Below are 27,811 nucleotides of genomic sequence, written 5' to 3'. Positions count from 1 at the left end.
TAATGGAGATGTCTTATGCACTTCCACTGTAAATGAGGCTGCCAGGATGAACGTGCTGGCCAATATTTCCTGGTGAAGGGAGATGGGGGAATATACAGCAGGAGAGCAAGAAGGGTGCTCCTGGGGCTGGTGGGGGCAGGAAAACCTACCCTTGAGCTTGGGCACCAGACCCCAGTGCGTGTTCACAGGGATGTGTGAACCATGTAGGGAATGGGTGCAACGGGGACTCGGTCCCCAAATACTGGCATCTCCACTGTGTGCCATGCAGTTGAGGGGAGTATTCCCCTCATTCCCAGGGTGTGAAGTCGGTGCTGCTCCCAAAACCCCATCTCTCCCATGGCTCCGTATGGTCAGTGAGAAGCCAGGACAAAGAAAATCCCTGCGCAGCCCTGCTTACAGGGTCCCTGGATGTGTGGTGTGGAGGGGACCGGGCAGCCCATAAGGGACAGGGGCAATGCAGTGGCTGATCCCCCATCCCCAGTGAGGACACAGGGGGTCCCCAGCCACCTGCAGCCATGTGTGGGGGCTGCAGCCTTGTATGCACAGTGCTGCAGGGAGTGGGGTGACAAGGCTGAACCCCCTGGGTGGCACTTGCAGAGGGAGACAAGGGGCACCCTGGCTGCAGTGGGGATGGGGGAAGGACCCAAGCCCCCCAGGATGGTGAGAAGTGACCAATCCCAGCTGGATGTGTCCATCCCGGGGGTGACAAAGGGTGTGCTCCCCATGCTCCTCACCTCTCAGCTCCCCCCAGCCACCCTGGGGGGCCCTCAACCCCCATTTTTATTACCCCCTTACATTGCAGTGCTGCTGGTGGCACACGGCAGGCAGGGGAGGGCAGGGCCGGCAGTGTAACCCCCCCGCCGCACCCCAGGGGTGCTGGGTTGGGGGGGATCAACTGGGAATCTGCTTGGGCAGGGGGGGCGGTCCGGGGCTGCACTGCATTGCACAGCATCCATTGCCATCGCATCACATCGCACAGCACCGGAGGGGAGCGGGGCTCTGCTCCGCTTCCACCTCCTCTCCCGAAGAGGAGGGGGGGCAGAAGGAGGAGGAGGAGGAGGAAGGCGCCTCCCTCTGCCGCCCTCCCCTCGCTGGCACCCACCGGAGCCCGATGCGGCTCCGGCCGGGCGAGCGGCCACGGGAGCGCCCGGCTGCGGGGCCCCCCCGGCGGCAGGCGGGGGGGGGGCGGCCCGGATAGGGGGCAAGGAGCAGAGCCCCCCAACCCTGCAGCTTCCCTCAAGCCTCCTGCACCCCCTCCTTAATTCCCTTTGCGAGCAGAAGGGGGTGCACCCCCCGCTTTAATCCGACGGAGGGAGCAGAGGAAGCGGGGACCCCCTTCCTTTGCTTGCTTATGGCTCGATCCCCCCGCTTCCAGCCGTCGCAGGGAGGCAGCGGCTGAGCCGAGGCCCCGCTCCCCCCAAACTTTGCCTTCGGATGCGGGGACTCCGCCGTTGAGCTGCTCCAGCCGCTGATTAATTGCATCTGCCTGGGATTAATTATTCACCCGCCTGCTTCGGGTTGTGGTTTTCGTTACGGTTGTTTGTGTTTTCCTGGAGGGGGTGTGGGGGGGAGCGCTTTAATTCGGGTTTTTAGTCTGATTTCTTCCTGAAGAACCGCTCTTGGAAATCTGATGCTCATCCCCGTGCGAGGGGGGCCGGCGCCCTGCAGCATCATCCTCCAGCAGCACATCGGGGTTCTACCCCGGGAGGGGTTACACGTGCTCTGCTCCCCCTTTCCCACCCCGCTTTGAGGAGGAAGAGGAGGAGGAAGAGGAGGGGGACCCACCCCCACCGGCTGGGCGCTCCCCGGTCGCCCTGCAGGCACCTGGGGGGGGGGGGGAATTGCGGCAGGTTTGGGGTGCGGGTGGGGGGCCGGAGATAGGGTGCTCTGCTCGCTGAGCTGGGGGAGCAAAGCCGAGAGCCCCCCAACCCGATCCGGCTTCTCCTTCCCCCCCCCCCCCCCCCCGCAATTCCGCCGTTGGCTGCTGCTCCTGTCTCGCACGTGGTTGGATTTAGGGATTTCTGCGGCTTTTTGGTGCTTGGTTTGGATTTCTTCTATTATTTTTAACTATTTTTGGTTACGGGGGTGTCTCGGGGTTCGCCCCGCTCCCTTCCCCCCCCCCCCCCCCCCCCACTTCGCAATGGCCTCTCCGGAGAAGATGCACCCAGGGCCGGCCGCCCTGCTCTGCTGCCTCTGCTCCCTGCTGCTCCCCGGTAAGTGCCGCCGGCACCGGGAGGGGGGGAGCGATCCGTGTGTGTGTGTGTGTGTGTCTGCAATACTTGGGGGGACTTGCACCCATATTCCCCTTCCAGCCCCATCTACCCCCCCATCCAGGGCCAGCCGCTGCCCCGTTGTGCCTGCCTGGGATCCCCCCATCCTCCCGCAGCCGGTTCTCTGTGCCCCCCCCCCAGTGAAATGGGTGAAGATTAGAGTTTATTCCTGGCTTAATAAAATGACAGCTTGTGCTATGCGAGCGCTTGCCGGGGGCTGTTTCCCGAGCAGGGAGCGGCGGCGGGGCGGGGGGGAACATGGGGTGAGGAGGATGCTGTCGTCCTCCCCCCTGCCCCTTGTCGCCTTAATGCAGAGCTGCTTTAGCAGGAGGATCAGGGGCTTTATCCGCTATTATCCACTCGCTGATCCCCCAGACCCGCACCCAGGCACTTTCCCAGCCTGCGCTGAGTTACGAGGGAGCATCACTTTGGGGTGTGGGGATGCGGGTGCAGCCCCTGCCATCCCTCTGCTGCTTCCTGATCCCCCCCCCCCCCATGGGTTTTGGGGTGAGGGTTTGGGGCTGGTGGTGCTGCCCCTGCCCGCGGCCTGGGCAGGGAGGGCCCCCGCTGCCTGCGCTTCACTTGCCCTGAGTTGCATCCAAATCACTGCCGTGCCATGGCCGAGCTGCGGTGACATCCAGCCCTGGGGGCACCGGCACCTGCTGCTTGGGGGGGGTCTTACCGGCGAGAGGGGCCGCACAGCCTGGGGGACACGGGGCTGGATTCCACGGGCGTTGTGTTCGGATGGGTTCATTGTCAAACCACGATGCCCCGTCAGAGCTGCTTGGCTGGGCAGAAAGCGGGGGCTGCTTCCAGTTTGGGGGGACCATCCGGATTCCTCCTGCCAGCCCAGCTCTGGCTGTGGGTTCGGAATGTCCTGGGGGCTGAGGGCTGGGGTGCCCAGCTCAACTGAGACCCCCCCCCCCCAGAAGCCACGGTCTCTGGACCGTGCCCAGCTCCATTTCACCCCAGCAGCCCACGGCTAAAGCACTCTGGGGTTCAAGCAGGGCTTTCTCAGGCATCTGCAGCCCCCCAGGTTCTTTGAGGAGCTTGGGAAGCTGCTCACCCACAGCGATGAAATGAAGGGGGGGGACATTGGGGGCCTTACAGGGAGCTGGTGAGGGGGTCCACCCTTCAAAGCCTCTGACCTCAACAGAGGAGCAGGAGTAGAGATGCTCCAGACTGGTGAGCACTGCAACTTCACACAGCATCCTTTGGGGATGCAAATGCTGCCCCCCCCGGTACCCCAGCACTGGGTGTTTCCTGGGGTGCTGCCCGGGCAGGGATTGCTGCAGAGCTCTCCTTGGGACCACCAGGTCTGGGAGACTGGAGCCGGTAGGGGATTGCCATCTCCTTCCTCTCCTCAGTTTGCCTGCATGAGATTCAGCCGTCTGGGTCGGCACTTCCCCACGGCGGCTGGCGGCTGCGCTGGCGGGCGACGGGAAACATCCCTGTGCAAGCGATCCATCGGGAATCGCCTCTGGTGCAGGGGCTGGCTGCGGCCCCTGCTCCCCATCACCCCCAACCCCGCGCATTTCTTAGACCCCCTGTTGCTGCTGGGACACGAACACCCCTGTGGGTCAGGCCTCGGGTTTGTGCCAGGGCAGGATCTGGCCCCTTGAATGGGAGTGTGATGGGTTTGGGAGTCCCCATGGTGGCGATGCCGGCATGAAGCAGGCAATGGGGTGACTGTGCTGGGTGTGGGGCTGGGGCTCGCTGTGCTGCTGGGGAGGATTCTTGTGCTGGTGGAGAGAGAAGCCTCTGCCAGGAGTTTTTTGGCTCTTTTAGGATGTGCAGCTGCCTCTGTGGCCTTCCCTGGGCAAATGAAAGTCTTGGAGGGAAGCAGAGAGTGGGAACAGATTGTTCTCCCAGTGCTTCTGACAAACCACTTGGGATGGTGGCGGGGATCAAACAGCGGCAAAGCAGCGCCCTCCTCTCCTGCCTGTCTGGGGTGTTTCACTCCCTTTTCCCTTGTGTTTTATCCAAGAGCAGCCCTCAGCACCAGCCTTGCCCCTGTTGCACTGCTTTGCCTGCACCGGGAGCCACTTTGCCATCGGCCCTGGATCAGCTGCTTCCAGAAAGGGGCTTTTTTAGCATCTCCAGAGTGGGATGCTCGCAGGGATGGATGGCTGGGCCCTGTGGCTGTGGTGTGATGGGGTGTGCTTCGTGTGCTTGTACTGCAAATCGTACTGCGAGGGACGTGTTGGGATGTGGCACAGGGGGATTTAGCCACCCACTTGCAAAATACCTTGCGCTGCCCATGGGGCTGAGCCTGGATTCCTGCACCTTCCCTGTGCTGCCTGCTGAGCCTTGTCCCCACAGCGTACCTCGTTCTGCCTTCTCCCAGAGGCAGCTCTTGCCCAGAGGCAGTGGTCCAGGGGTGCTGGGGTTGTTCAGCGTCTGTCCCAGTGTAAAAGCCAGGCTTTGGGTCCTGTGCTGGTCCCGGCACCTCCATCCTGCTGCTGGCGGGGATGGGGCTGTGCTACTCTCCCCGTATCTCCCACCATGGGCAAGTCGCAGGCGCTGGGCTGGGGGTGAAGGATGATGCTGTGGCCATGGCTCCATCCCTGGTGGGGGCCTCCATCCAGTGCCTCCCAACCCCAGCAAGGAGCGGGGGATATGGACCGATGTGGACCATCCCCATCCCTTGTTCCGGCGCAGAACATCTCCCAGCTCCGCGGTTCTCAGGCCAGCAGGTGGAGATATGCAATAACTCGCTGCTGAGCCCGGAACGTGCGCCCAGCCTTTGCTCTTTTAATGCCTGAATCGGGACCGTGCACCTGGCGTTTGCTCATTTAACAGCCCCCATCCCGGCCGTGCTGGTGGGGTCAGAGCAGCTGAGCAGCCTCAGCTCCAGCCAGGAGCACAGAAGGGGCGATAGGATCATTGCTCATCCTGATGGGCAGGTGAGAGGACAGGATCCAGCTTCTGAGCTGGGTAAAACCTGGCACAAGTTCTGCCTTTGGTGCCACAGAAAAGGCTTTCAGCTCTGGGGTGTCCTTGCATGTCCCACAGGGCCCACTCTGTTCCCCAACCCTGATACCTTGCAATCCCAGCAGGATGCTCATGCTGGGATGTGGTGATGCTTCTTCTTCTACCCCTTTTGTCCTCTTGGTGTTGCTGAGGGAAGAGAAGAGGATGAGGGATGCTGTCCGTGGCATGATGGAAATCCTCTGAGTGATGATTTTGGTGAGCATCTGTTGCAGGCTTTGGCTTTGGGGATTTCAAGATGCATTAGGTGCCTCGATACTCTTGGCCAGAACCATCCTTTTGTGTGTGCACTTCTCTGTGTCATGATGCTGCACCCCAGGCTCAGCCCTGCTGCATCACTGGGGAAACTGAGGCAGGGAATTGGATGGCAGCAACCCCCTGGCTTGGGATTGCACAGGGATTTTTGGAAGCCTGGCTTTTTGTCTCTTACTCTAAGTGCTGCTATGAATTGCCCTCACCAAGTCTGGCTGCTGAGGTCGCTCCTCACCCAGCTTCTCTGCATCTTAAACAGAGCAGGAAAGCAAAAAACCAACCAAGCTGTGGGGTCCCTGCAGAGCATCCCTAGCATTGCACTGGCACATCCCAGCTCCATGCCCTCCTGTAGCTCCCCAGACGCTAACAGGGGGGTGGGCAGCCAGACATGGCCTGATCCCAGGAGATGATGGGTGAGGGAAAGGGTCCTTACATGGCACAACCCGATTTTATTTGCCTCCTGCAATTCCTTGTCCAAAATAGCCCATGATGTGCATGGAGGAATGTTCCGGTGTGATCCCCTCCTGTGTGGTGCCCGTGGTTGCATCCCATCCATCTGGAAAAGGTCACTCTTGCTAATCTAATCAGAGTCTCCTATTATTAAATACATGGCTCTGCTAACGAACAGCCTCCGGGAAGGGAGGGAGGTGGCTGCTCCTTGGGGTGGGATGCGCTGTGATGGGGACCCCAGCAGTGCCTTTGGGGACAGGGAGTTTGTCCGTGTGTGATGCCAGAAAGAGAAATGGTTCAATGGTGTGAAGTGAGGCAGCTCCTGGTGCTCCTCGCCAAGGGAAGAGGAGGTTGGAGCTCACTGCTTCCATGCAAACTGGGAGACATGGGGTCCTCCTGCCACAACTGATGGTGGCTCAGTGGTTCCCACCCTGGGGGAGGCACCAGCCAGGCTGGGGGGTTCATGGGCTGTCACCTCTCCTGCAGACACCCTGGGGTTGGGATGCAGAGGCTGCTCCTTGGGATGTGGCTCTGCTGGGGACCATTCCCTTCATTTTCCTTAGGCTGTTGCCTGACCTGTTGCACAGGGTCACACGTCCCTTGATGCTGGCTGGGTGCTGAGCCCCTCGCTTGCAGCTCTGGCCTTCCAGAAGGATACCATAATGAAGGCAATTCCCAATGTTCTGAAGCTGCCATCTCCTGCTGGCGAGCATTTCCCCATCACTTACACAATGTTTGCTGCCCTTGATGTTCCACTAGCCCTGCTAAAGGTGCTGGCGTGGCTTTACCCCTGCTTGCAGGTGTTGTCACCTCAGGGCCCCTGCAATGAATCCATCACCCCATTGTCTCATCTGGGTCCTGCCTTCATCTCCCTGATTCAAGAATTAAGGGGGCAGGTTTTGCCCTGGTTAAACGGGCTCTGGCATGTTGGGCTCTTCCCCAGGACTGGCAAAAGTTGAGAATGTATTCACTTTTAATCCATTTTTCCTTGAGGAAAAGCTGAGTTTTCCACCTAGAACATAAATCAGATTGAAAATGCAATACCCTCTGCTGCCAGCTCGGTGCAGCTGCTGGATGTGCTCCTCTCTGGGTACCAGGTAAATCAAAGAAAGGAAGGGGATGCATTCAAGCTGTGTGTGTTTAATGCTGTGCCTCTTTGCTGGGTGGCAAAGTCCTGAGCTGGTGAAGTCCTTGGCTCAATGCCTGTCCCCAGCCCTGATTCTGGGGGTACTGGGTGAGCTCTGGGGGTGATGCTGCCCCAGTTGCTTGGGTTTATCTACAGCTCCTCGGGTGCCTTTGGGATCGAATCCCGTTCTGGCGCTGAACGCAGCCTGACACACATCACCAGGGGTGAAAATTAACCAGGGTCTAATCAGGCTGAGACGTGTGGCTCTGCACAGCCCAGGCTGGTGGTGGCAGCAGGGGGGGGCACGGTTGGTGTTCACATTAAAGGGTGCTGGGAGCATGTTCCTGGGAGGGGATGGAGAGGGCACAAGGAGGATCCAAGTGGGACACTTGGCTTTGGGAGCATCACTGGGTCTCCTCTGGCGGCTTCTCCCTGTCCCTGCTTCCCCAGGGCTCTCCTTTGCTGCCTTTCCCCCCAGTTTTGGCTCCCCAGGGTATGTATTTGGTAACCATCTATGCCTACTTGCTGCTGGCATGTGGGGGGACCCACCGCAGCATGTGCTGGGGGAGCCACTTTATCCCAGGGCAGCTCCCCCCTTGCTGCCTTTCTGAGCCCCCGGGCATCCCTATGGACATTCACAGTCAGGCCCTTCCTTGTCCTCCTTCTTCTCCCTTTAATTAATTCCTTCATTTTTCTTCCTCCTCCATAAAGGCCTTCTCCTCCCTGTCCCCCAGCCTGTCCCTTGCTGTGATTTGTGGAAATTGCTCTAAAGTAGCTGCCACGTAAAAGCCTTCCCGGCTCCAGGAATTTATGGCAGGCTGTGCCTCTGCACAGCACATCCCATTTAGGCCATATTTATTTATTCTTTTAGGTTCCTTGCTTCCCCTCCTTTTAATAATTTCCTGGAGGAAATGCAGACCTCAGCACCACAGCCTGTTGTGGAGCTGGGATGGGTCCCTTTTGCTTTTGCTGCTGGCGCTGCAGTACAGGCTGTGTGCTAGCCTGGGGCTGAGTGCCACTAGGAGTTCTTATCATATTTCTTCTACTGATGAAGCCAGGCTGGACGTTTTGGATGGGGAGAAGTCTTAAGGACCTAAAAGAAAAGAGAATCTAGCAATGGCCCACCAGGCATAAACACAGCCCTGTATTAGACACTAGAGAATCCACTTTCGAGCCTGCACTGCTGCTCAGGGGAAGGCTTGATCCGCTTTTCCTTGCCAGCACCCACTCGGTTCCTGCCCTAGGCTGGTTTTGGGAAGCCTTGGACCAGTTATCCTCCTGGTTGAGTGCTGTGGTCCTTGGCACCATGGGGCTTCATGGCTGCGGCCATGAGCAGAGCTGGGAGCCGGGAGCATCCCGATGTCCCTCCCTTCCCTGCGGTCACAGCCAGGGCATCTCCCTGCTGTGCACTGGGGGAAGGTAATTTTACATTTGTAACAATTACTCACTTAATTGAGTTCCAATTAGCTGGGATTGGAGACAGAGGCTCTGGGCGCATGGGAGGGCAGGGAGAGCCGCTTGTCTTTTATGGCGCTGCAAAGAGTTTTCCAGGCTCTGCCTGCTGGGAAGCGTTTTGGAGGTTCCACAAGGGGCCCGTCTGTGTTCTAATTTTGGCCTGGGTTTTATTACTGGCTGCTTCTTTTCCGTGTGGAAGAACAGAGGGGGGCTCACGTTGGGACTGACTGAATTCTGGGTGGAGGGATGGAGGCCTCTGTTTCCCCTTTCTGTTGGCTTTTAAGGTGTTTGGAGGTGCTGACCCCGGTTGCTGGGAGTGTAATGTGGTGGGGAGGCAGCAGCCAGCTGTTGGGTCATCCAGATGTTGGGGGCATCCCTGGGAGCTGCAGATGTGCCACATCCCTGGAATCTGGGACTGTTGCTGCCCGTGTTTCTCCTTCGCTCTGGGTCCTGGTGGCTGTGGGGCAAAAATCTGTGGGATGCTCAGGAGAGCATGGTGATTTTATGCAGGCTTGAAATGAAGTGGCAACTGGGACATCTGTGCCGGCGGCTTGGTGAGGAATAGCAGGGTGGGCCTCCTTCTTAGGGGCTGTGGGGCTCTGAGTGTTTGGGATGAATCCATCCCCCCATTGTCTCATCTGGGTGCTGATCAGTGTGGGTAAACAGCAGCATGTCCTGCCCTCATGTCCCTGATTCAGGGCAGGATCTTCACCTGGTCACTGTTCAGGAGCTGGGTTTGAACAGGAAACCTGGAGAGGGGCTTTGGACAAGGGCCTGTAGGGACAGGCCAAGGGGAATGGCTTTAACCTGCCCGAGGGGAGACTGAGATGAGCTCTTAGGCAGAAGCTCTTCCCTGTGAGGGTGCTGAGGCGCTGGCACAGGGTGCCCAGAGAAGCTGTGGCTGCCCCATCCCTGGCAGTGTTCAAGGCCAGGTTGGACACAGGGGCTTGGAGCAAGCTGCTCCAGTGGAAGGTGTCCCTGGAACTGGATGAGCTTTAAGGTCCTTTCCAACCCATCTCGGATTCTATGAAGCCATTGCTTTAGGGACAACTTTCCTGGCTTGCTCCAAGGAGGAACCACCCTGGAAGCCCAGCTGAGGTGGGCTGGTGTTATCTATGGTGTTATCTATGGAGACAAGGGGCTGGGGTCTTGCATCATCAGTGTTTCAGTATCTCCCTCAGAGCTGTGTTTGGTCCATTGATGCACAAGCCCCAGTGCTGCCTGTTAACATCACGAGAAGTTTTAACCTTCCTGGCACAACCTCAAACCTCCTTTCCCTCTTCTCCAGGGCTTTTCCTATATGCTTTTCTCCTGCTAAGTGGGGATATATGTGCTGGGAATCCCCTGCTGTGTCCCACGGGATAAGCTGGGATAAATATCCACCCCTAGAGCATCACTAAAGTGATCCCTATGGCAGACAGCTGGGGCTGGGGCTAAGCTGGAGCTCAGCACTGGCTATCTATGATGGATAAAGGGAAGGGGAGGAGGCTCTTTGGCCTTGGAGCAGTAGGTGGGAGCAGGGATGGGGCTGGTGAGGCTGCAGCAGGGGCAGGATGGAGGGGACAAGCAGGGAAGGCGAATGAGCTGGTGCCTCCCACCAGCCATAGCTATGTCCAGTCTGTCCATCAGCCTCTCTTCCCTTGTGTCCATCAGTCTGTCTGACCCCAGCATCCCCAGGCTGGGGTGGTCACTGGTGACTGCTGGGGACCACAACCCCATGGTGGGGCCCTTGCTAAGCAGGACCCCTTGGCCTGGGGAGGGTGGTCTTGATTTGAAGGCAGGGCTGCTATCTCCATGTGCCCTCATGGCCAGGGGGAGCAGCTTGGCACATCTGGCCACATGGTTGTGGCCAGCACGGGGCACATCTGGCCGGGCAGATGTGGGGCTTGGTGAGGGGGTCACAGCAGTTGTGTGTTTCCATCTCTCTTCTCCCCACTTCCCACAATGGGTTGTAGGTCATCCCAGCTCCCCAGTGTGCTGCTGTGGGGTGGGAAGGAGGGGACGCACATGGGGTCCCATCCCACCATGGGGCTGGGGTGGTTCCTTAGCCCCAGGGGGATCCAGGCAGCCCCAGGCTGGTCAGAGCCTGGCCCAGGATGGAGATCTGCTTTGTTGCTTGCAGTATCAAGCTACGAGGGTGGAAGGACCATATGGTCCCGTCTGCGCCGGTCTAATAAACACGGGATGCAGGTCAGGCACTGCAAATCCCATTAACTGGAGCCAGAGATCAGGGTTTAACCCTTCTGTCCCCCCACATCCACCCAGAAGTGCGGGCATGAGGGCCATGTTCCCTCCTGGGGGCTGCTAGAAACCAGGGCAGGGGCTGGGGACAGTGGTGTGGGCACTGGAGTCCCCTGAGCTGTTTTGCTTGTCTGCCCATATTTCCATCTATCCTTCTCCTTCCATTCATTTTCCTTCCATCTCCTAAACTGTTGTACTGTCCATTCATCTGTTCATCCATCCATCCACCTCCTGAGCCATTGTGATAACCTTCCATCCGTCCTCCTATCAATCCCTTCTTCTCCCTCTTCCTAGAGCTATTCTCTTGCTGTCCAGCCATTCCTGATCTGTCTGTCTCCTTCCATCCATCCATCCATCCATCCATCCATCCATCCATCCATCCATCCATCCATCCATCCACACATACTCTGTTCTCTCTGCTGGTTCAAATATCCTTATCCACCCTTCTTCCTCGCTACCTAGGCAGCAGCCATGCATCCATACATGTGTGCATCTCCTTCCTCCCTTCTCCCTCCCTCTCCTCCCTCTGTCCCATTGTGGCGCAGAGGCTCGGGCTGGGCTGTGATCCTGGCATCCCCCTGGGCTGGATGCGGCTGGATTGGCCCTTCTCCTGGCAGGATTAGTTTATGGCCAAGGAACGGAGGCGCCGGTCCTGTCCCCCTTCTGGCGACAGATTATAGCATCATTTAAATGCATTTTGTCTGTGGAACGAAATAGCTTCTCTGGGTGCCAGCGATCCTCCTGCACTGAACTCATGATGACCATCACATTAATCTCCATCCCAGCTTGTCCCTGCTGCTTTTCCCTGTCTGGCATGGCCAGGGTGCAGGTCTGTGCATGGGCTTGGTGATGGAGCCACCCGGGTTTCCCCATGGCACCGCGGTGCTTTATCTGAGTTGAACAGGTCCCCAGCTGAGAGTCCCTTTCCTTGCCCCTCCTGGTGCACAACCCTTATTTGCCATCAGAGAATCCTCACGGCAAGGAGGAAAGAGCTGATGGCTGCAGGTCTGGTTCTAGGGGTTAAAACCTGGTGCTATTTCAAAGCCTCTTTCCCCGGCTGTCGCCTCCTCCTCCGGTCCCGCCGGTACCTCATGAAGGGGTCAGGTTCGCGTTGCTCCAGGGGGTAAATCTTACTCCACAAATAACGTGGTGCCTTGGGAAAAATCCTTCTCTAATGGATAGGGACGGCGGGAGCTGCCGTGCCCGTGCCAGCCGGGATGCAGGGAGGATGCAAACCTTCACATGCCACAGCAGAAAACACCCTCCACGAGCCAGGGGAGCAGAAAGCCCCTTGCTGAGGGTTATTTCTGAGCAGAGAGGCACCCATGGGAGCTTCCTGAGGCTCGGCATCTCTCCTACAGCTCCCGGCTCCCCAGGAGGTGGGAAAACAGAGCGGGAGAGCAGGATGCTCTCAGCAGCAGGCAGGGTTAGCGTGGCAGGCACCGGAGCGGTGCCCATGGTGGTGCCGCCGGTGATGCTGGCCGTGCATCCCCAGCATCCATCCTGCCCCAGGGAATTCTGTGCCTGGCTCGCAGACAAGTTCCATCCCAGGCAGCTCAGCAGCGGATGCTGCCCCCCCCCTCCTTATCGAGTGCTAATCCTTTTATGAGCCCTTTAAGCTGCTTAACTCCCCTCAGCAGAGTTCCCTGGGTGGGCTGCGGGGTCCTGCTTCTCCTTCAGCCCCGGGCTATGGTCCTTGCTGGGGAAAGCCTTGATGTCCCGACATACTCCTCATCCCTGGCTGGGAATGGGGCTGAGCCCCTCCCAGGAGCCGAGCCATCACATCTGCACCTTTCACCGCTGTTTGACACGGGTAATTTGGGCTCTCCTGCTCGGGAGCCGCTTGGGAACGATTACAATCAGTGCAGGGAATGGGGCTGGCGGAGGGCGGGGGGGGGACCCGGGGCTCCTGGGAATTGCTGGCAGCCGCTGGTGGATGCAAAGACCTTGAGATGTCTTCCAGGCTCCCGCAGCTGCTGGCACAGTGCGTGCCGTCGGCTCGGCTCCGCTCCGGCCGCCTTCCGCAGCATCTGCTTCAGCAGGAAGATGCTCGTGGGTTTCCGTCCTCTTGCTGCCTGTGGCATAGGGATAAGCGGCTCCCTCCGAGGGGCTTGGGCAGCTCCATCCCTCGGGAGGCAGTGGCTGGCACTGGCTGCCTGCTCTGCCTGCCTGCTGGTTGTTCTGCTTTGGTTTTAAGGCAAAATGGTCAAAAAGAAGGACCAAAATGAGGTCTGGGTGCTACTGGGGTTAGTGCAAGGTGGCACCAACGTCATCTTCAGCACTTTTCCACCAGGTCATGTCCATGCCTGGAAAATTTGGGGCTAGGCCAGCTTTGGCACCCAGGGACGTTACCCAGCTGCACCCCTGGTTGGATGATGGGTGGCAGACTGGCCATGACACCACCCTTACAAGGATCCCGTGGGGATGGAGTGGGTCTGGGGTGAAGGAACTGATTTAGCCACCTTCCCTGTGTGATCTGGGAGCTCAAAGCAGGAGGAAAGCCTTGATCATAGATACTTCGTGGGAATTGCCAGCCAAAAATTAGCCTGGACCTGCCTAATTTTTGGTAGTGAGCCTCTGGAGAAGCTCAGCATCCTTTTCTCTGCACAGCTGGAAGCAGGGATGTAGCTGGTTATGCCTTATTTCTGTGAGTGTGTTTGTGCTGTTTCAAACTGGTACCTTGGCATGGATGTGGGGTGGGAGACCAGTGCTGTGGGCACCCCAGTGGCAACACTGAGGTTGGATGCAGCTTCAACACAGCCTGACCCAGCCTCGGGCAGCCCCTGAGCATACCTCCTCGCTGGACACCGCATCCCATGCTCAGGGTGGGTTTGGTGAGGCTGGAGCCACCCCCTGGGAAGCACAATGATGCCTGAGGTCCTGGGAACATCTTGTGAGGCTTTGGTTTGCAGGGGAGAAGGGCTCTTGCTGCCTTTATGATGGGTCTGGGGGCTGAAGCCCGCACTCCTTGCTGCAGGCCTGGACCACTGCCTGGGTCCGCTCTCCCTGCTCTGGGGCTCAGGAGATGCTCTGGAGGTGGATGCCCCACACTAACCCGCACTCTCCATTCCCTTCACAGCCCACGCCAAGGGGCCACCCCCCAGCCCGGAGCCCGCCGAGCCCCCCGGTGCTATCACACTGCCCGTGAGCTACCGCCTGTCCAACACCCGCTTGGCCTTCTTCCTCAAGGAGCTGGGAGCCAGCCCGGTGGGCAACAGCAGCACCCCGCTGCAACGGGCAGAGCCCTTCGTCGTCTTCCAGACCAAGGAGCTGCCCGTCCTCAACGTCACCCTGGGGCCCTTCAGCACGGGGCTGGTGCTGCCCAAGGAGCAGTTGCAACCCTCCAGCACCTTGGAGGTCCCCGACCGCCTCACCGTCAACTGGAAGGTGCGCGCCTTCATCGTCCAGCCCCGGCTGGTGGCCAGCCAGCCCGTGGTCCAAGTGCTCTTCTACGTCACCGGCCGGGATTGGGACGATTTCGATGTCACGGACCGGCTGCCCTGCGTGCGGCTCCACGCTTTCCGGGATGCCCGTGAGATCAAGAGCTCGTGTCGCCTGCGGGGCAGCCTGGCCATGTGCCTGGTGCAGGCAGAGCTGCCCCACGCCTGGTTCGGACCCCCGGCTGTGCCGCTGGGCAGGCGGAAGAGCCCCGAGAGCCTGGAGGTGCCGGGTGAGAGCCAGCAAGCCGAGCTCTACTACACCCTGCATGCCCCCGATGGGGCCGGACAGTGCCTTGGGGAGATGGTTCCCCGCCGTGGGGCTGGGGGAGCCAGGACTGAGGGTCCCACCCAGCACCCGCTGCTGCGCATCGGCAGCGTCAGCCTCCTGCAGCCCGGCCCGGGGCAGCCCATGCAGGAGCATCGGCTGGATGGCAACGTCTTCATCCGCCTGCCCGACAAGCCCCTCAAGCCAGGCGAGGTGCTCAGCATCCTCCTCTACCTGATGTCCAACTCCACCGTGGAGCACTTCACCCTCAGGTAAGGTGCTGGGGCTGTCCCCACTCCATCCTTTCAATGATGGGGTTGTTTTGGCAGCGCTGTGCAAATGCAGCCGCGGGCAGGAAGGAGAGGATGGAACGGCATATTGCGTGTATGGAACCTGCTGGCAGGGCTTTGGGAAGCTGAGGGAGGCCAGAGATGCACCCAGCACGTGGGTTTGCAATGTTCTGGGGCTTTGCAGTAGGACCTTGTTGAAGGGAAGGGCTGTCCATCCAGGGTTTTCATCTCTGCGTTGCCACTATGGACTGCTGCCTTTGCCCAGTTGCACTGGGATTAGGGCCCCACCAACAGATGTGGGTTTGTTCACAGGCACTTTGGGAACAAGGTGTGGAATGACAAGGGGGCTGCTGCTACTGTTCTGTGGGGCAGCACTGGGATGGGGGACAAAACTGCTGGATGGTGTGAGGCAAAATCCTATGGGAACGAGGGGCTGGGGTGGGCTCAGCCCCATGGCTGCTGCTGACAGCCTGGATGGTGTTTCCTACAGCCAGCAGGGATCAAGGGCAAAAATCCCCCTAGGGGAGGGTCCAGGGGTGCCGGGGGTGAGGCTCCATCCCTGACCATCGCTCTCCACAGGGTGAAGGCCAAGAAGGGTGTCAACCTGCTCAGCACCAAGTCAAGGAGTGGGCAGTGGCTGGTGAGCTCGGAGCTGCTGACGGGCGGCAAGCACTCCACTGCCACTGTGGATGTCTCCAGGGTGGACGGTGCTGGGCCCAGGTAAGGGCCCCCCTGTGCCTGCCCCCCATAACCAGGGGATTGGGGGGGAAATGGCTGGGGTTTGACATGGAGCTGTTCTCCCTTTGCCCTCGCGCCGGGTGTCCGGCTGGCTGCAGTGCCAAGTGGGTGCTGGTAGGGGAAACTGAGGCACGGCTTGGACTGTGGAGGCACTGAAGGGCAATGAGCAGTGTTGAGGTCAAGCCCTCAAAGCCAGCTGAGGTTGGGGCAGGCCCTGCACTGGTTTGGGAAGGGGCTTGATGTTGTGTGTGGTTTTTAACCATCCGGCACCTTGTAGCAGGCTAGTGGGAAGGTGAAGGCGGGAGTCATGGCCCAAGGTGGGCAGGTTTGCGGTCAGGCAGGCAGCTGCCCAAGGGCTGGTGGTGTATTCAGGTGGGATCTGCTCCATGGTCAACACAGGGAACCAAGCTGGGGCTCAAGCAAGTGCTCCTAAATCATGGGTACCATTGAGCAGCCGCATTGAGCTGGGATTACCTGGATGCTGGAGGATACAGGCGGTGGATTTGGAGGCTGAATTGTGAAGCCATGGAGCATCCCCAGTTTGGAGTGGAAGTGTTGTGGGTTTAAAAGAAGGTCTAATACCATGAGAGGCAGCAGCTCTTTGTTGACTATCCTGGTGTCTCCTCTGGGAAGGAAGGGGAGCAGTCCCCAGGCAACGTCTCTCTGGATGATGGATGAGTGTCAGAGGGGGAGCTTGAACCAGGGCAGCACCTGAGATGGGCAGAGCAAGTTCTGCCCTGCTTAACACAAAGATGATGCTCATTGATGGGGCACCAGGAAAGGCTCGGGTCGGTTGAGTAGAGACCGGGGGATAGAAATGAGATTGGTCCAAAGGAGCAAGGACCCACAAAGCCAAGGTGAAAACCCAGAGGTTGCTCAGCCTGGAGAAGGGGAGGCTGTGGAGGCTGCAAGAGCAAGCGGCAGCTTTGCTCCTTGCATCCATGTGGGTAGGACGCGGTGAGCAAGGGCAGGGGTGGGCACAGTGTCAAAACCATTAACAGGAGTCTCTGAAGTGCTGGAAAGCAATTGTTCTCCATCACTGTGCCTATGGGAAAAGGGAGACGAGTACCTCCAGGAGCTGGGTTAAGTGAGTTGATGTGATTCCTGCTCTCTGCATAGGGAATCTTCTGATATCTCTGCCCCACACTGAGGGAAGCAGGGGCTGACCTCCTGCAGAAAGGAGAAGCTCAGCTCTGACCCCTTTTAAACGTGAGCTCAAAACCCATCTGCAGGCCCCCCTCCATAGGGCTTACCCGGAGGGTGGATTTTCCATTGCTTCCAAAACGCAGCCGCAGCATCCCAGCCCGCAGCCCCAGGATGTGATGTCCTCTGGGGGATGATGATGGACACCAGAGTGTCCCCAGAGCCATGAGCCCCCCCCTCCTCTGCATGGCCACCCCTGTGCATGCTGCCAGCAGCGAGCTCCTCTCCCCTGTCCCTTCCCCCTCTCCCTGCCTGCCACCGCTGCTTCACATCAGGCAGGAAAGGTTAGAGACGGAGGATGAATTTAAAGTGATTACAATCACCTTTTAGACAAACAACTCCATCAAATATTAACGCAACGGCAAGTAGGAATGACTCAAAGCCGTGTTGCCCTGCGGGCTGCGCTGCCGGAGGAGGTTGCCTTGCTGGGGCTCTGGGGGCTTTTGGCTGTGCAGAGAAAGCCCTGAGCTTTGGGGTGATAATAGCTAATTTGGGGTGTTCTGTTGCACCCCGGCTGCATCCTAAGTTATTCCACCAGCCTGAGCAGCCCTGCTCTTGTCTCTGCCGTGGCTGAGTGCAGATGATGCTTGGGGAGGGCAGAAGATGGTGGCATCCCATGGGCACCCCATGTCGAGGAGTCCCGGTGCTGAACCACCTCTGGCATGCAGCTGCAGCTCTGGTTTGCCTTTGAACCTGGCTCTTCCTGGCTGTACTTAATACTTATGCACTGAAAGAGGTAGAGAGCAGCCCAATCCCCTTCTCCAGAGTGGGTGGCCTTTGGCGATTCCCTTGCACTCCCATAGGGTGACAACCCTGGGGGCACAAAGTCCCATCAGGACCTCACCAGCCAATGCAAAGCCCATTGTCCCTGCTGTGGGAGCACAGAGCAGGGCTTGCCGTGCCCTGGGGTAGCCCCGTGGTTTTGCTCTCCTCTATCTCTGCTCCCTTTCACTCATTAGATATTTATCAGAGAGAAACCCGAGTGCATCCTGCATCCCCCGATCGCTGGGACCTCCTTAACGGCTGCTGTGCTGTGAGATGGGAGCGGAGCCGATCCCGGCTTCCCAATCCATAGGGATTTCACCTTTCCTCACCCCACTCCCTCCTCCAGCTCTGGGAGGGCTTTTGTTGGCTCTGCAGTTTGTGGGGGCTCTGGGGTGTCCCCTGAAGATGCTCTGGTTTGGGGGAGCAGTGGAGAAGTTTAACCTGGGGAGGGGTTGATCCCTGGGTCCCCTTAAGGGATTTGCAGGTTGGACACAAGAGATAGGAGGGCAGGGTCGCACTTGGGGATGTTTGCTCATAGGGGTGAGGTGTGAGAGTGATGATTTATGCTGCTGTCAGACCGTGTCCAAGCTAGGATGCAGAGGACAAGGGACACCAGCTCCTGAGTTCCCTGTCCCCTTAGGCACTATGTGCTGGGTTTGGCAGCACCCAGCCTCTCCAGCCTGTCCTGCCTTGGGATTGCCCCACAGTTCATTCCCTGTCCATTAGCTCTGGGTCCTCAGTAGTGGTATTAAATGTGTGGGGGTTTGATGAGCTGATGGTACTGGAGCTGTTATCACCTGCTGGTCCTGTCTTACCTCACCCATCCCCTGCCCATCTGCCCTCTGCATCCCCATGGCTGTCCATACAGGCTGAGGGACAGCCCTGCACTGTGTCACAGCTTGGTGTTCTCTCACCTGCTGTCTGTGATTGAATCTCTTTCTCCCGTGCCTCAGTTTCCCCATATGATCCCCTTGGAAAGTGCTGTAAAGTCAGTGGCTTGGACTGGGCTCTTGTATAGAGACTTTATGTCGTGTCCTTGAGCATGCTGCCCTCCTGGGTGCAGGGGACCCCTGCAGAGATGGGCATGGAGGCAGGAGCAGTGTGGGGTGGTAAATCCAGTTCTGCTCATGGGAAATACAGCTCTGCTGCTGGGAAGATGGAGCTGGAGAGGCAGGGAAGCACCTGCAGCCACTCACTGTCCCCAGGGCCATGGCCACACACTCACCCCGTGATAAGCTATCACCCAGCAGCCTTGCATGTTCTGCATCCATAGAGGGTCCTGGTCCCCGGGAGCCTATGGGACCTGGGGCACCCGGCTCACTGTGTCCCCTCCTGTCTCCTGCCCAGGGACGGGGACTCCTCGGAGATCATGCAGCTGGATTTCGAGATGGAGAACTTCACCAGCCAGTCGGTGACGCGCCGCATCATGTGGCACATCGACTACCGGGGCCGCAACCCGCCGCCCGACCTGGAGAAGGTGGTGACGGAGCTGACGGTCATCCAGAGGGACATCAGGGCCATCGTGCCCCTGGCCATGGTGAGCGGGTCCAGGTCCTCTGCTGAGCTTATGCTGGGGATGGGTTGCATCCCCCCTGAGGGACCTCCCTCAGCCCATCTGCCCCCTAGCACCTATACATCCGTACATCCCACCCCGCCTCCCACCCACAGGTCCTTCTCTGCCCCAGGGCTGGAGCAGGAGAGGGGCCAGCCAGGATGTTGAGGCTGCCCTCTAACGTGACAGTCCCCTTTGCACCCCAGGACACGGAAATCATCAACACGGCCATCCTGACGGGGCGGACGGTGGCCATCCCCGTGAAGGTCATCGCCATTGAGCTGAGCGGTGTCATCGTGGATGTCTCTGCTATGGTTGAGTGCAAGTCCAACAACGAAGACATCATCAAGGTGGGTGTGGGTTGGGGGCTCCTGTGACCCTCATGAGGGGCTGAGCCTCTTCCAGGGGTGCTGAGCCCAATAGTGATGCGAACTGGGACTGGCGGCTGAGCTGACGGGCTGCACAACCCCACAGCATCCAAAACATCATCCCCGCAGTGGCTTCAGTCCATGTGTGCCTCTCCCTGGGATCTGTTGGGAGAAGGACAAGATGCTTTGTCACTGTCTCCAGAGAGGCTGTGGGATGCTGGCACCAGGCAGCAGCAATAACTATGGGTTATCAGAGCACTTAGTGCTGATAAGGTGAAATATTGTCACCTCGCGGTGTAAGCTGCAGGTTTCCATCAGCAGCTTCACTCGTGCCTCCAGGTGACGTTTATCTCATGTTTGGATTGGGTACCAGGCTGGCCCCAGAGAGGGATGTGGGAATGAGCTGGGCGGCTGGGGAGGATGGAGGGAAAAGGGGGGCTGAGAGAGAGGAGCACCATGGGCTGCATGGGAGAGATGCTGATCAGGTGAGTGCAAAGGGCTCGCTGTTGCAGCAGCAGCTGAGGCAGCATTGTCCTCAAATCCAGCCATGATTTTTCCATCACCAGACCCATCCATCCATATGCATTTTCCTTCCCTTGTATGTATCCATCTCTCCACCTGCCTGCACTATTCTGTCACCATTTCCCCCCATCCATCCACCCCTAGACATCGTTACCTTCTCCCAAACACCTCCTGCCCCTCTCCCTGCATGCACCCCCCCAGCCCACCCTCTCCATGTCTCTGCTGGACTGGGCAGAGAGCCGTGCTGGGGGTTCATAGCCCCTTCTCCCCTTGTTCGCCAGCAGCCAGTGGCCAAGCCAGGGGTGATGAGCAGAACCCCAGCTCCATTGGGACTTTCTCTCCCTGCTGGTCCCTGGCTGGGTGACAGGCAGTGTCACAAAGTGTTTACCCAAGTTCTTGACTGAAACTCCAACCTGTGCGATTTACAGCCCCGGCTCTAATTTATGGAGCCCGCTCCTCTGCAGTGTGATAAAACACTGGAGCAATAATACACTTCAGGATGGACTCCAAGACACTTAAACTGTTTAATGTGCTGCCTTTCTACTCATAAATCTATTTACGCACTGTCCCCAGCCCAGGGTGTGGGGTGGGGAGCAGACACATGCACACGAGCCGGGATGAATAATGCATGGAGCAGCCCTCCGGCCCCGGCTCGCCTCCCGCTCGCTGCTCGGAGCCCCGTGCAATTGCTTGCTGAGTTATTTTGTGTTTGTGCTGGAGCTTCGCTTCCGAGGGAGCTCTCGGTTACCTGCTGAGATTGGGGAGTATGATTGCGGTGTCAGGGCTATAAACCTGTTACATAAATCAGAGCTTACATAGTGGGATGTGCTATCTGTTACCGTAAATAATTTAGCATGAATGAGGGCTGGGGAGACGCTTCTCCCCACGCTGCCTGTGGCTTGGTGCCGCTCGCTCTCATGTGGAACGTGGAGGGAACGTGTTCTGGATGTGGCTGTGAAGGTGCCAGGGCTGCTCACGAAGGGCGGTGGGTGTGAGCGTGGGTGGCAGTTGTCATCCTCACCCCCTCTGTGATGACACAGGGTGAATGCCCGTGCTCGGCCCATAGAGGAGGACCTCGTCACTTGAGGTAGTGTAGAAATAACCCCTGTTGCCTGCCCATGCGGTGGCCTTGGGGGCTCTGTATGCGCTAAGGGATGCACAAGCCACAAGCCCACCTCTGTTGCCAGCAATGCTCAATGGGAGATGCTCACCATCATTTGCTCTGTGAACCTTTCTCGGGACCCCACCATCCACACCTGCTTGAGGACGCACTAGGAGCAAGTGGGACTGAGCCTCCGTGACCCACAGCCACCACCAGGACCCCCTGGGCGCCATCAGCTGTGGTGCCTCTTCCCACTCCCCAGGCCCTTGGAGCAGATATTGCAGCTTGATTGCATGCTTGAGGCTGTGCCAAGGGGGAAGCTCCTGGCCACAGAAGCGGAGCCAGCAGTGCCTTGGCTCGGAGCCCAGGCAGACCTCAGCCTCTCGCTTCCCGACGCCGCGCTGCAGATCCGGGAAGTTTCTCTGAACAAGCGTGCGCTTCATTTAGAACCTCATCTGCAGTCACTCCATCATCAGGACAGCCCTGACGGGCTGGGATATTTTGTTGTCATAGCTGTAACCCTCCCCGCCTTTCCCAATTGCAAAGCAAGCGCTCCCCAGAAGTTGCAGGGGGAGGGTTTATTAGCTAAGGTAACGCAAGCAGCAACCCACCGTATGTATTGTGATAAATGGCACAATATCCAGAGCCCTCCTTTGCTGGAGGGTTCACCCAGGAGCTCATCTTTATTCAGACGCTGCCCTGACAGAGATGAGATTGTCTTTTCAGACGTGCTGAGCTGGTATCCGATAGGAAGACAAGGAACAGCCCCTCCTGCATTGCACTTCCCTCCCGTGCCCGCGGAGCAGGAGCTTCCCAAGGCTCTTGGGTCCTGGGCTCTGCCTGGGGAGCACAGGCACCTTGCAGGAGGTTCCTGCAGCCAACACGTGGAGCCTCTGCAGGAGTCAGGCTTGCGGGCTTGGAGATGCAAAGCTCCTGCAGCTGAATGACCACAGGTGCCCAAAGATAAGGTGGGGAGAGTGGCAGCGACGCTTGCACCTCTGCTGTCAGCTACCGTGCAGCACCGACTCAGCCCCTTATCAGCCATCAGAGAATCCACGTGGGAGAGTGGCTTGTTGGAAATAAGTCCTTCTGTGCTGTTGTGAGATGCTTGGTGCATCTCCAAGTGACTGCGCTGCTGGCTGGGCCAATGGGTTTTATTCTTCTCCAGCAGCAAACAACTTGGATGCAATCCCTGATGGTGTAGGAGGGGAAAAAGGGAGTCAGTATTGAGCCATGGGGCCACTGCAGATGAGAGGTTGGAGTTCCCTTGGCCCGGTTGTCTTCTGCCTTGCTGGGAAGGAGCTGTTGACTCTGATTGCCTAAGCTGAAACGCAGGTGATGCTGCATTGGCATCCTCTCAGCGGGTCGGGTTGATCAGTAATAAGTGGTCCCCTGTGGCATGTATTTGTTTTATAGCAAATTTAACCAATGGCATTTGCATAGATGGGAATTAAAAGAGAAAGGGCGAGAAGATGAAGATGAGGATTCAGATGAGCTGCAGGAAGCTCTCTGTGGTGTTAGCAGGAGGGACAGGGACAAGGCACTGGGGGGTACCTGCACAGGGACACGCAGTGGGTCTGTGCTTGCTGCCTGTGCCCTCTGGGTATGGGTGGAGGAGACTTCGGGGCAGATGTCCAGCATGAGCAATGTGTAACCCCTGTGAAGCACCCATGGGTGCCTCCAGCTTGAGAGCAGAATAAGGATACAACTCAGTGCCAAACAGACTGAGGCATCAAGTGAAGGTGTCTGGTTGAGGTGGCAAGAGGGAAATTTGCATTATGGACATGGTGTGTGTGGGTCTGTGCTTCTGAGCAGGGATCTCCGGGAGCAGAGAGCGTCTTTGCTCCTGGGGCCACCTTTTTCTGGGTACATGGTGGTGAAATTCTCTTGTTTCAGCACTTCCCATCCTCTGGGCAGGCTCCTTCCAGGATCTCCGGTGTGTCTGTAGGGCTGCTGTAACCCTCCATCCTCCCTTCTCCCCCAGGTCTCCAGCAGCTGTGACTACGTCTTCGTCAGTGGGAAGGAGTCGCGGGGCTCCATGAGCGCCCGGGTCACCTTCACCTACGAGCACCTCTCTGCCCCGCTGGAGATGACAGTGTGGGTGCCCAAGCTGCCGCTGCACATCGAGCTCTCAGACGCCCGCTTGAGCCAAGTGAAGGGCTGGAGGGTGCCCATCCTGCCGGACAGGAGGTGGGTGCTGCGGAGTCACCGTGCCGGGGGGTCTGTCCAGCCTGAAGGAGGCACAGTGAAGGTGGTGGTAGTGGTCGAGTTGCCTTGTTTGGATCTTTAATGAGGGGAGGATTTGAGGATGATGGAGGCAGCGTTGTCTCAGGAGCCCTATGAAATGGTGAGAGAGTGTGGCTACAGGTTGCGTGTTTGTATGGAAGGAGGAAAATCTCACCGTGAGGTTGGTCAATTATATTGATCAATAAATATATTATATTGGGAGAATTATAACACCCAGGGACCAGCACAACAGCTGGAGCTGGTTGGGAGCATCCATCCTTGGCAATGGTCAAAACATCCCTGGAGGAGGCCAGGAGCAACCAAGCTCCAAAGTTAGCCCTGCTTTGAGGTCTAGAGACCTCCAGTTGTCCATCCCAACCTGAGATCATAGAATCAGAATGGTTTGGGTTGGAAAGGACCTTGGGATCATCCAGTTCCAACCCCCCTGCCATGGGCAGGGACACCTCACACTAAACCATGGCACCCAAGGCTCCGTCCAACCTGGCCTTGAACACTGCCAGGGATGGAGCATTCACAGCCTCCCTGGGCAACCCATTCCAGTGCCTCACCACCCTTACAGGAAAGAATTGCCTCCTGATATCCAACCTAAACTTCCCCTGTTTAAGTTTTAACCCGTTACCCCTTGTCCTGTCACTACAGTCTCTAATGAAGAGTCCCTCCCCAGCATCCCTATAGCCCCTTCAGACACTGGAAGCTGCTCTGAGGTCTCCATCAGCTTCTCTTCTCCAGGCTGAACAGCCCCAACATTCTCAGCCTGTCTTCATAGGGTGCTCCAGCCCCCGAGCATCCTCGTTGCCCTCCAGATGAGATGTCTGCTCCTCCCAGCTGGTTAGGGGGCAGAGATGCTGGTGACCCTGTTACCATGTGCTGCTAAAACCTTATGGGCAACAGGCATCTTTTGGTGACCTGGTGTTTGTCCCTGCCTGGCCCCCCTTCTCCCTTCCTGTGAGGGCAATGAGGAGCTCGGTAGCACTGCCCACCACCACTGCCCCATCCCGCAGGTTGGTGCGGGACAGCGAACACGAGGAGGATGAGGAGGAGCGGAGGCAGAGCCGGGGCTGTGCCCTGCAGTACCAGCACACCACGCTGCAGGTCTTCACCCAATTCCACACCACGGCGGCGGAGGGCACGGAGCAAGTGGTCACCATGCTAGGGCCCGACTGGCTGGTGGAGGTCACCGACCTGGTCAGCGACTTCATGCGTGTGGATGACCCACGGGTGGCCCACATGGTGGACAGCTTCACGCTGGCCGGCAGGGAGCCGGGCACCACGCTCTTCAAGGTACCCCATCTCCCCACCTCTGCCAGCTTGGCTTGGGGTGGCAGGAGGTGATGGGTACCCTGGTCCCCTGCAGGTTGTGTCCCCGCTCATGGAAGCGGTGCTGGGTGAGACGCTGGTGACGGTGGCGGAGGAGAAGGTGAGCATCACGGACCTGAAGGCCCAGGTGGTCTCCAGCCTCTCGCTGTCCCTCCACCCCAGCCCTGGCAACAGCCACACCATCATTGCCCGGACGTCCGTGCAGCAGAACCTCAGCTTCTTCAAGCAGGTGAGGCCAGGAGGGTGCACGTGGGCTTGGTGGGGAGCTTGGGTTGGGTGAGGGCTCCAGCTGTAAACCTCCCCTCCCAAATCCTGCTCACGGTCATCCCGGACCCTCAGAGCACCCCAGAAACCTTCACACACTTGTGAACCAACCCTGCCCCAAGGGCAGGATGCAACCGTGGGGACAAAGGGGCTTGGAACAAATCCTATAGCTTTGGTAGCCGCATCGGGCACCTCTGGGGCTGGGGTTTGGAGTGAGCCTGGACAAACATGGGGAACACTGAGGAAAGAAGATGTAAAAAGGGAAAGCTAGGTGATGTTTGGTAGGAATAAGATGGATGATGGAGGGATAAAGGGTGAATTGGATGGGGAGAAGGATGAAAAGGAGGAGAGATTGATGGAGGGATGGACAAATGGGTGCAGGTGGGACTGGCATCCTGCTGGGCAACCGGTGCCTGTGTTGGTCCCGCAGGAAGCGCTCCTGAGCCTGTGGATTTCCTACAGCGACGGCACCACGGCCCCCCTGTCCCTCTACGACCCCAAGGACTACAACCTGGTGGTGAGCAGCCTGGATGAGAAGGTGGTCTCGGTGACCCAGGACCGGGCGTTCCCTTTGGTGGTGGCACAGAGCGAGGGCGCAGGGGAGCTGCTGCGGGTTGAGCTGGTCATCTGCGAGAGCTGCCAGAAGACCAAGCGCAAGAGCGTCCTCTTCACAGCCTTGGCCAACGTGCGGGTCCACTTTGGGTCCGAGGAGGACCCAACCTATGACTATGACCACGTCCCCAGCAAGCCAGGGCTGGCGGAGACGGGGGCAAGCACCACCCTGCGGGCAGAGGTGGAGAGGAAAGCGGAGCCAAGCGAGGACAGTAGGATGTCCAGCGCATCTCATCCCACCGAGGACTTCCCCACCATCCCCACGGGCTTTGTCCAGGTGACCAGGGGGCTCACAGACCTGGAGATAGGCATGTACGCCCTCCTGGGTGTCTTCTGCCTGGCCATCTTGGTCTTCCTCATCAACTGCATTGTCTTTGTGCTGAAATACCGGCACAAACGTATCCCGCCTGAAGGCCAGACCAACATGGACCATTCCCACCACTGGGTCTTCCTGGGCAACGGGCAGCCCTTGCGGGCTCACAATGACCTCTCCCCCCAGCCCGAAAGCCCTGGGAACCCGCTGGAAAACGTCCAGACCTGCTGCCACGGGGACCACCACAGCAGCGGGAGCTCACAGACCAGCGTGCAGAGCCAGGTCCATGGCCGTGGGGACGGCTCCTCGGGGGGCTCCACACGGGACCAGAGCGAGGACCCGCTCAACTCCCCCACCTCCAAACGGAAGCGGGTGAAGTTCACCACCTTCGCCACGCTGCCCTCCGACGAGCTGGCCTACAACTCCATCCCCATCGCTGATGAGGAGGACTTGGAGTGGGTCTGCCAGGACATGGGGCTGCAAGACCCCGAAGAGCTTCACAACTACATCCGCAGAATCAAAGAGATCGCTTAGCGCAGGGGCAGAGGGGATGGGGCGGGAGGGAGGGGGCTGCCACGCTGTGCCACGCCACGCCACGCCGTGCCACGCCACGCCACGCCACACCAGCCGTGTCCCCGGGGCTGGAGACCCACGTTCAGCTCTCTTTTGTGCGTCCCCTCTTCCGCACATCTCACGTCCTCACCCCGTTGGAAGGCACCCACTGGGGCCTTGTTCTTTCCGTGCCCTTTATCATCTGGTTTTCCCAGAGGAGGCATCAAGCACACGTGTGGCCCCCCCAACCCGCTGGCTTGTGGTGGGGGGCAGAAAAGGGAGCCGGGGTGGGGGGCAGAGATGGATGGGGTTAGAACCTCTGTGCGTGTCCAGTGGTGCACGGGGCAGGATGATGCTGCGGGTCCTGCTGTGCAGGGAGCGGAGGAGAAGAGATGCTCAGCGGGAAGGTGGCTGGTGGGGGCTTCCCGAAGGCACCCCCCTGCCTTTGCTGCACTCGGTGGCACAACTGTGGAGGTGAGTGCTGGTTCAGGGATCTGCTGTTGGAGTGTTGGGGGGCTGCCCCAGCCAAAGCCTGCTGCCCCGTGCTGTGAGTGATGCAGGATGGGGATCCGAGACCCACGGCCACGGGGCTGGGGCACTGCTATCACCACCACCTGCTGTATCAGCACTAAATGCTGCGAGTCCTGTGGGATGCTGACACTAATGTTTGCCACATGAGGACCTCCTGGGGAGCACGGCAGCTGCCTCTGCCCCACCTCGCTGCCTGGGCAGGGGCAGTTTGGGGTGGCCGCCAAGCCTGCTGCCTATGAGCTTGCCTGTCCTTGTGTCTCTCTGTGCTCCCAGCTATGGGGCCACCCAACAGCCCTGCTGGGACCTCCAGGGCTGGTTCCTGCGCCGCTGCTGATGGGATGTAGCTCTGGGACTGGGAGGTGCTGTGGAGGCTTCCCGCTACTGCAAGTGGGACACAAATGGACCTGGCCTGAGTCTCCCAGTGCCCATTCCCCAGTGCCAGCCCAGTGTGGATGCCCGGAGCCAGGCTCAGCCTCTGTGGTGCCTTCTGACTGCCATAACCCAACACCTCCCCGCTCACCCCATGCTGGTGGCAGCTCCCAGCCCCTCTGGCTCATTGGAGAGGCCTCTGCCAGCCCAGGGCAACCCCATGTCCAGTGAGAGCATCCTCAGCCAGGTTCACCCCATGGTTACCAGGGCTGGTGGTCCTATGGTCACTGATGGCTCGGGGATGGGGACCCCCTCCAGCATCACCCAGTGGAGGGGGAGCGGAGGCTGGCAGGGGATTATTTCTGGATTGGAAGTTACCCACCACTGTGTCTCTTTATTTTATTTTTTTTCTTAAATAAAAGTCCAGAAAAGAAAAAACCAACGAAAACAAAAAGCCAAAACCAAACGGTATTGCAGCACTGTGAGGGGCTGTATCGCTGCTGGGGTGCCCGGGGAGGGGATGCTACCAGTGGTTTGGGATGGACACACACACACACACATACACATACACACACT

General features: G+C 58.7%; 1 protein-coding gene across 2 annotated transcripts; it reads left to right on the top strand.

Moving 5' to 3' along the window:
- The first annotated feature begins 2,131 nt into the window (after window positions 1-2,131).
- TMEM132E (transmembrane protein 132E) lies at window positions 2,132-26,967 on the top strand. 2 transcript variants are annotated; one of them, XM_062617052.1, is made up of 9 exons: window positions 2,132-2,213; window positions 13,865-14,762; window positions 15,360-15,500; window positions 18,834-19,023; window positions 19,245-19,388; window positions 23,015-23,220; window positions 24,279-24,558; window positions 24,632-24,823; window positions 25,289-26,967. In XM_062617052.1, exons 1-9 carry the CDS (start codon window positions 2,141-2,143, stop codon window positions 26,315-26,317), a joined length of 3,153 nt encoding a protein of 1,050 aa, XP_062473036.1. In that variant the 5' UTR covers window positions 2,132-2,140; the 3' UTR covers window positions 26,318-26,967. The 2 variants fall into 2 exon arrangements, with proteins under 2 accessions (XP_062473036.1, XP_062473035.1); XM_062617051.1 differs by having other exon boundaries at window positions 19,155-19,388.
- Window positions 26,968-27,811: the final 844 nt, after the last annotated feature.

This window comes from Pezoporus occidentalis, unplaced genomic scaffold (genome assembly GCF_034315485.1).
Source record: "Pezoporus occidentalis ecotype Australia unplaced genomic scaffold, CSIRO_AGI_Poc_V1 ctg192, whole genome shotgun sequence".
Taxonomy (NCBI): domain Eukaryota; kingdom Metazoa; phylum Chordata; class Aves; order Psittaciformes; family Psittacidae; genus Pezoporus; species Pezoporus occidentalis.
This window is presented reverse-complemented; position numbering and strand designations above follow the sequence as displayed.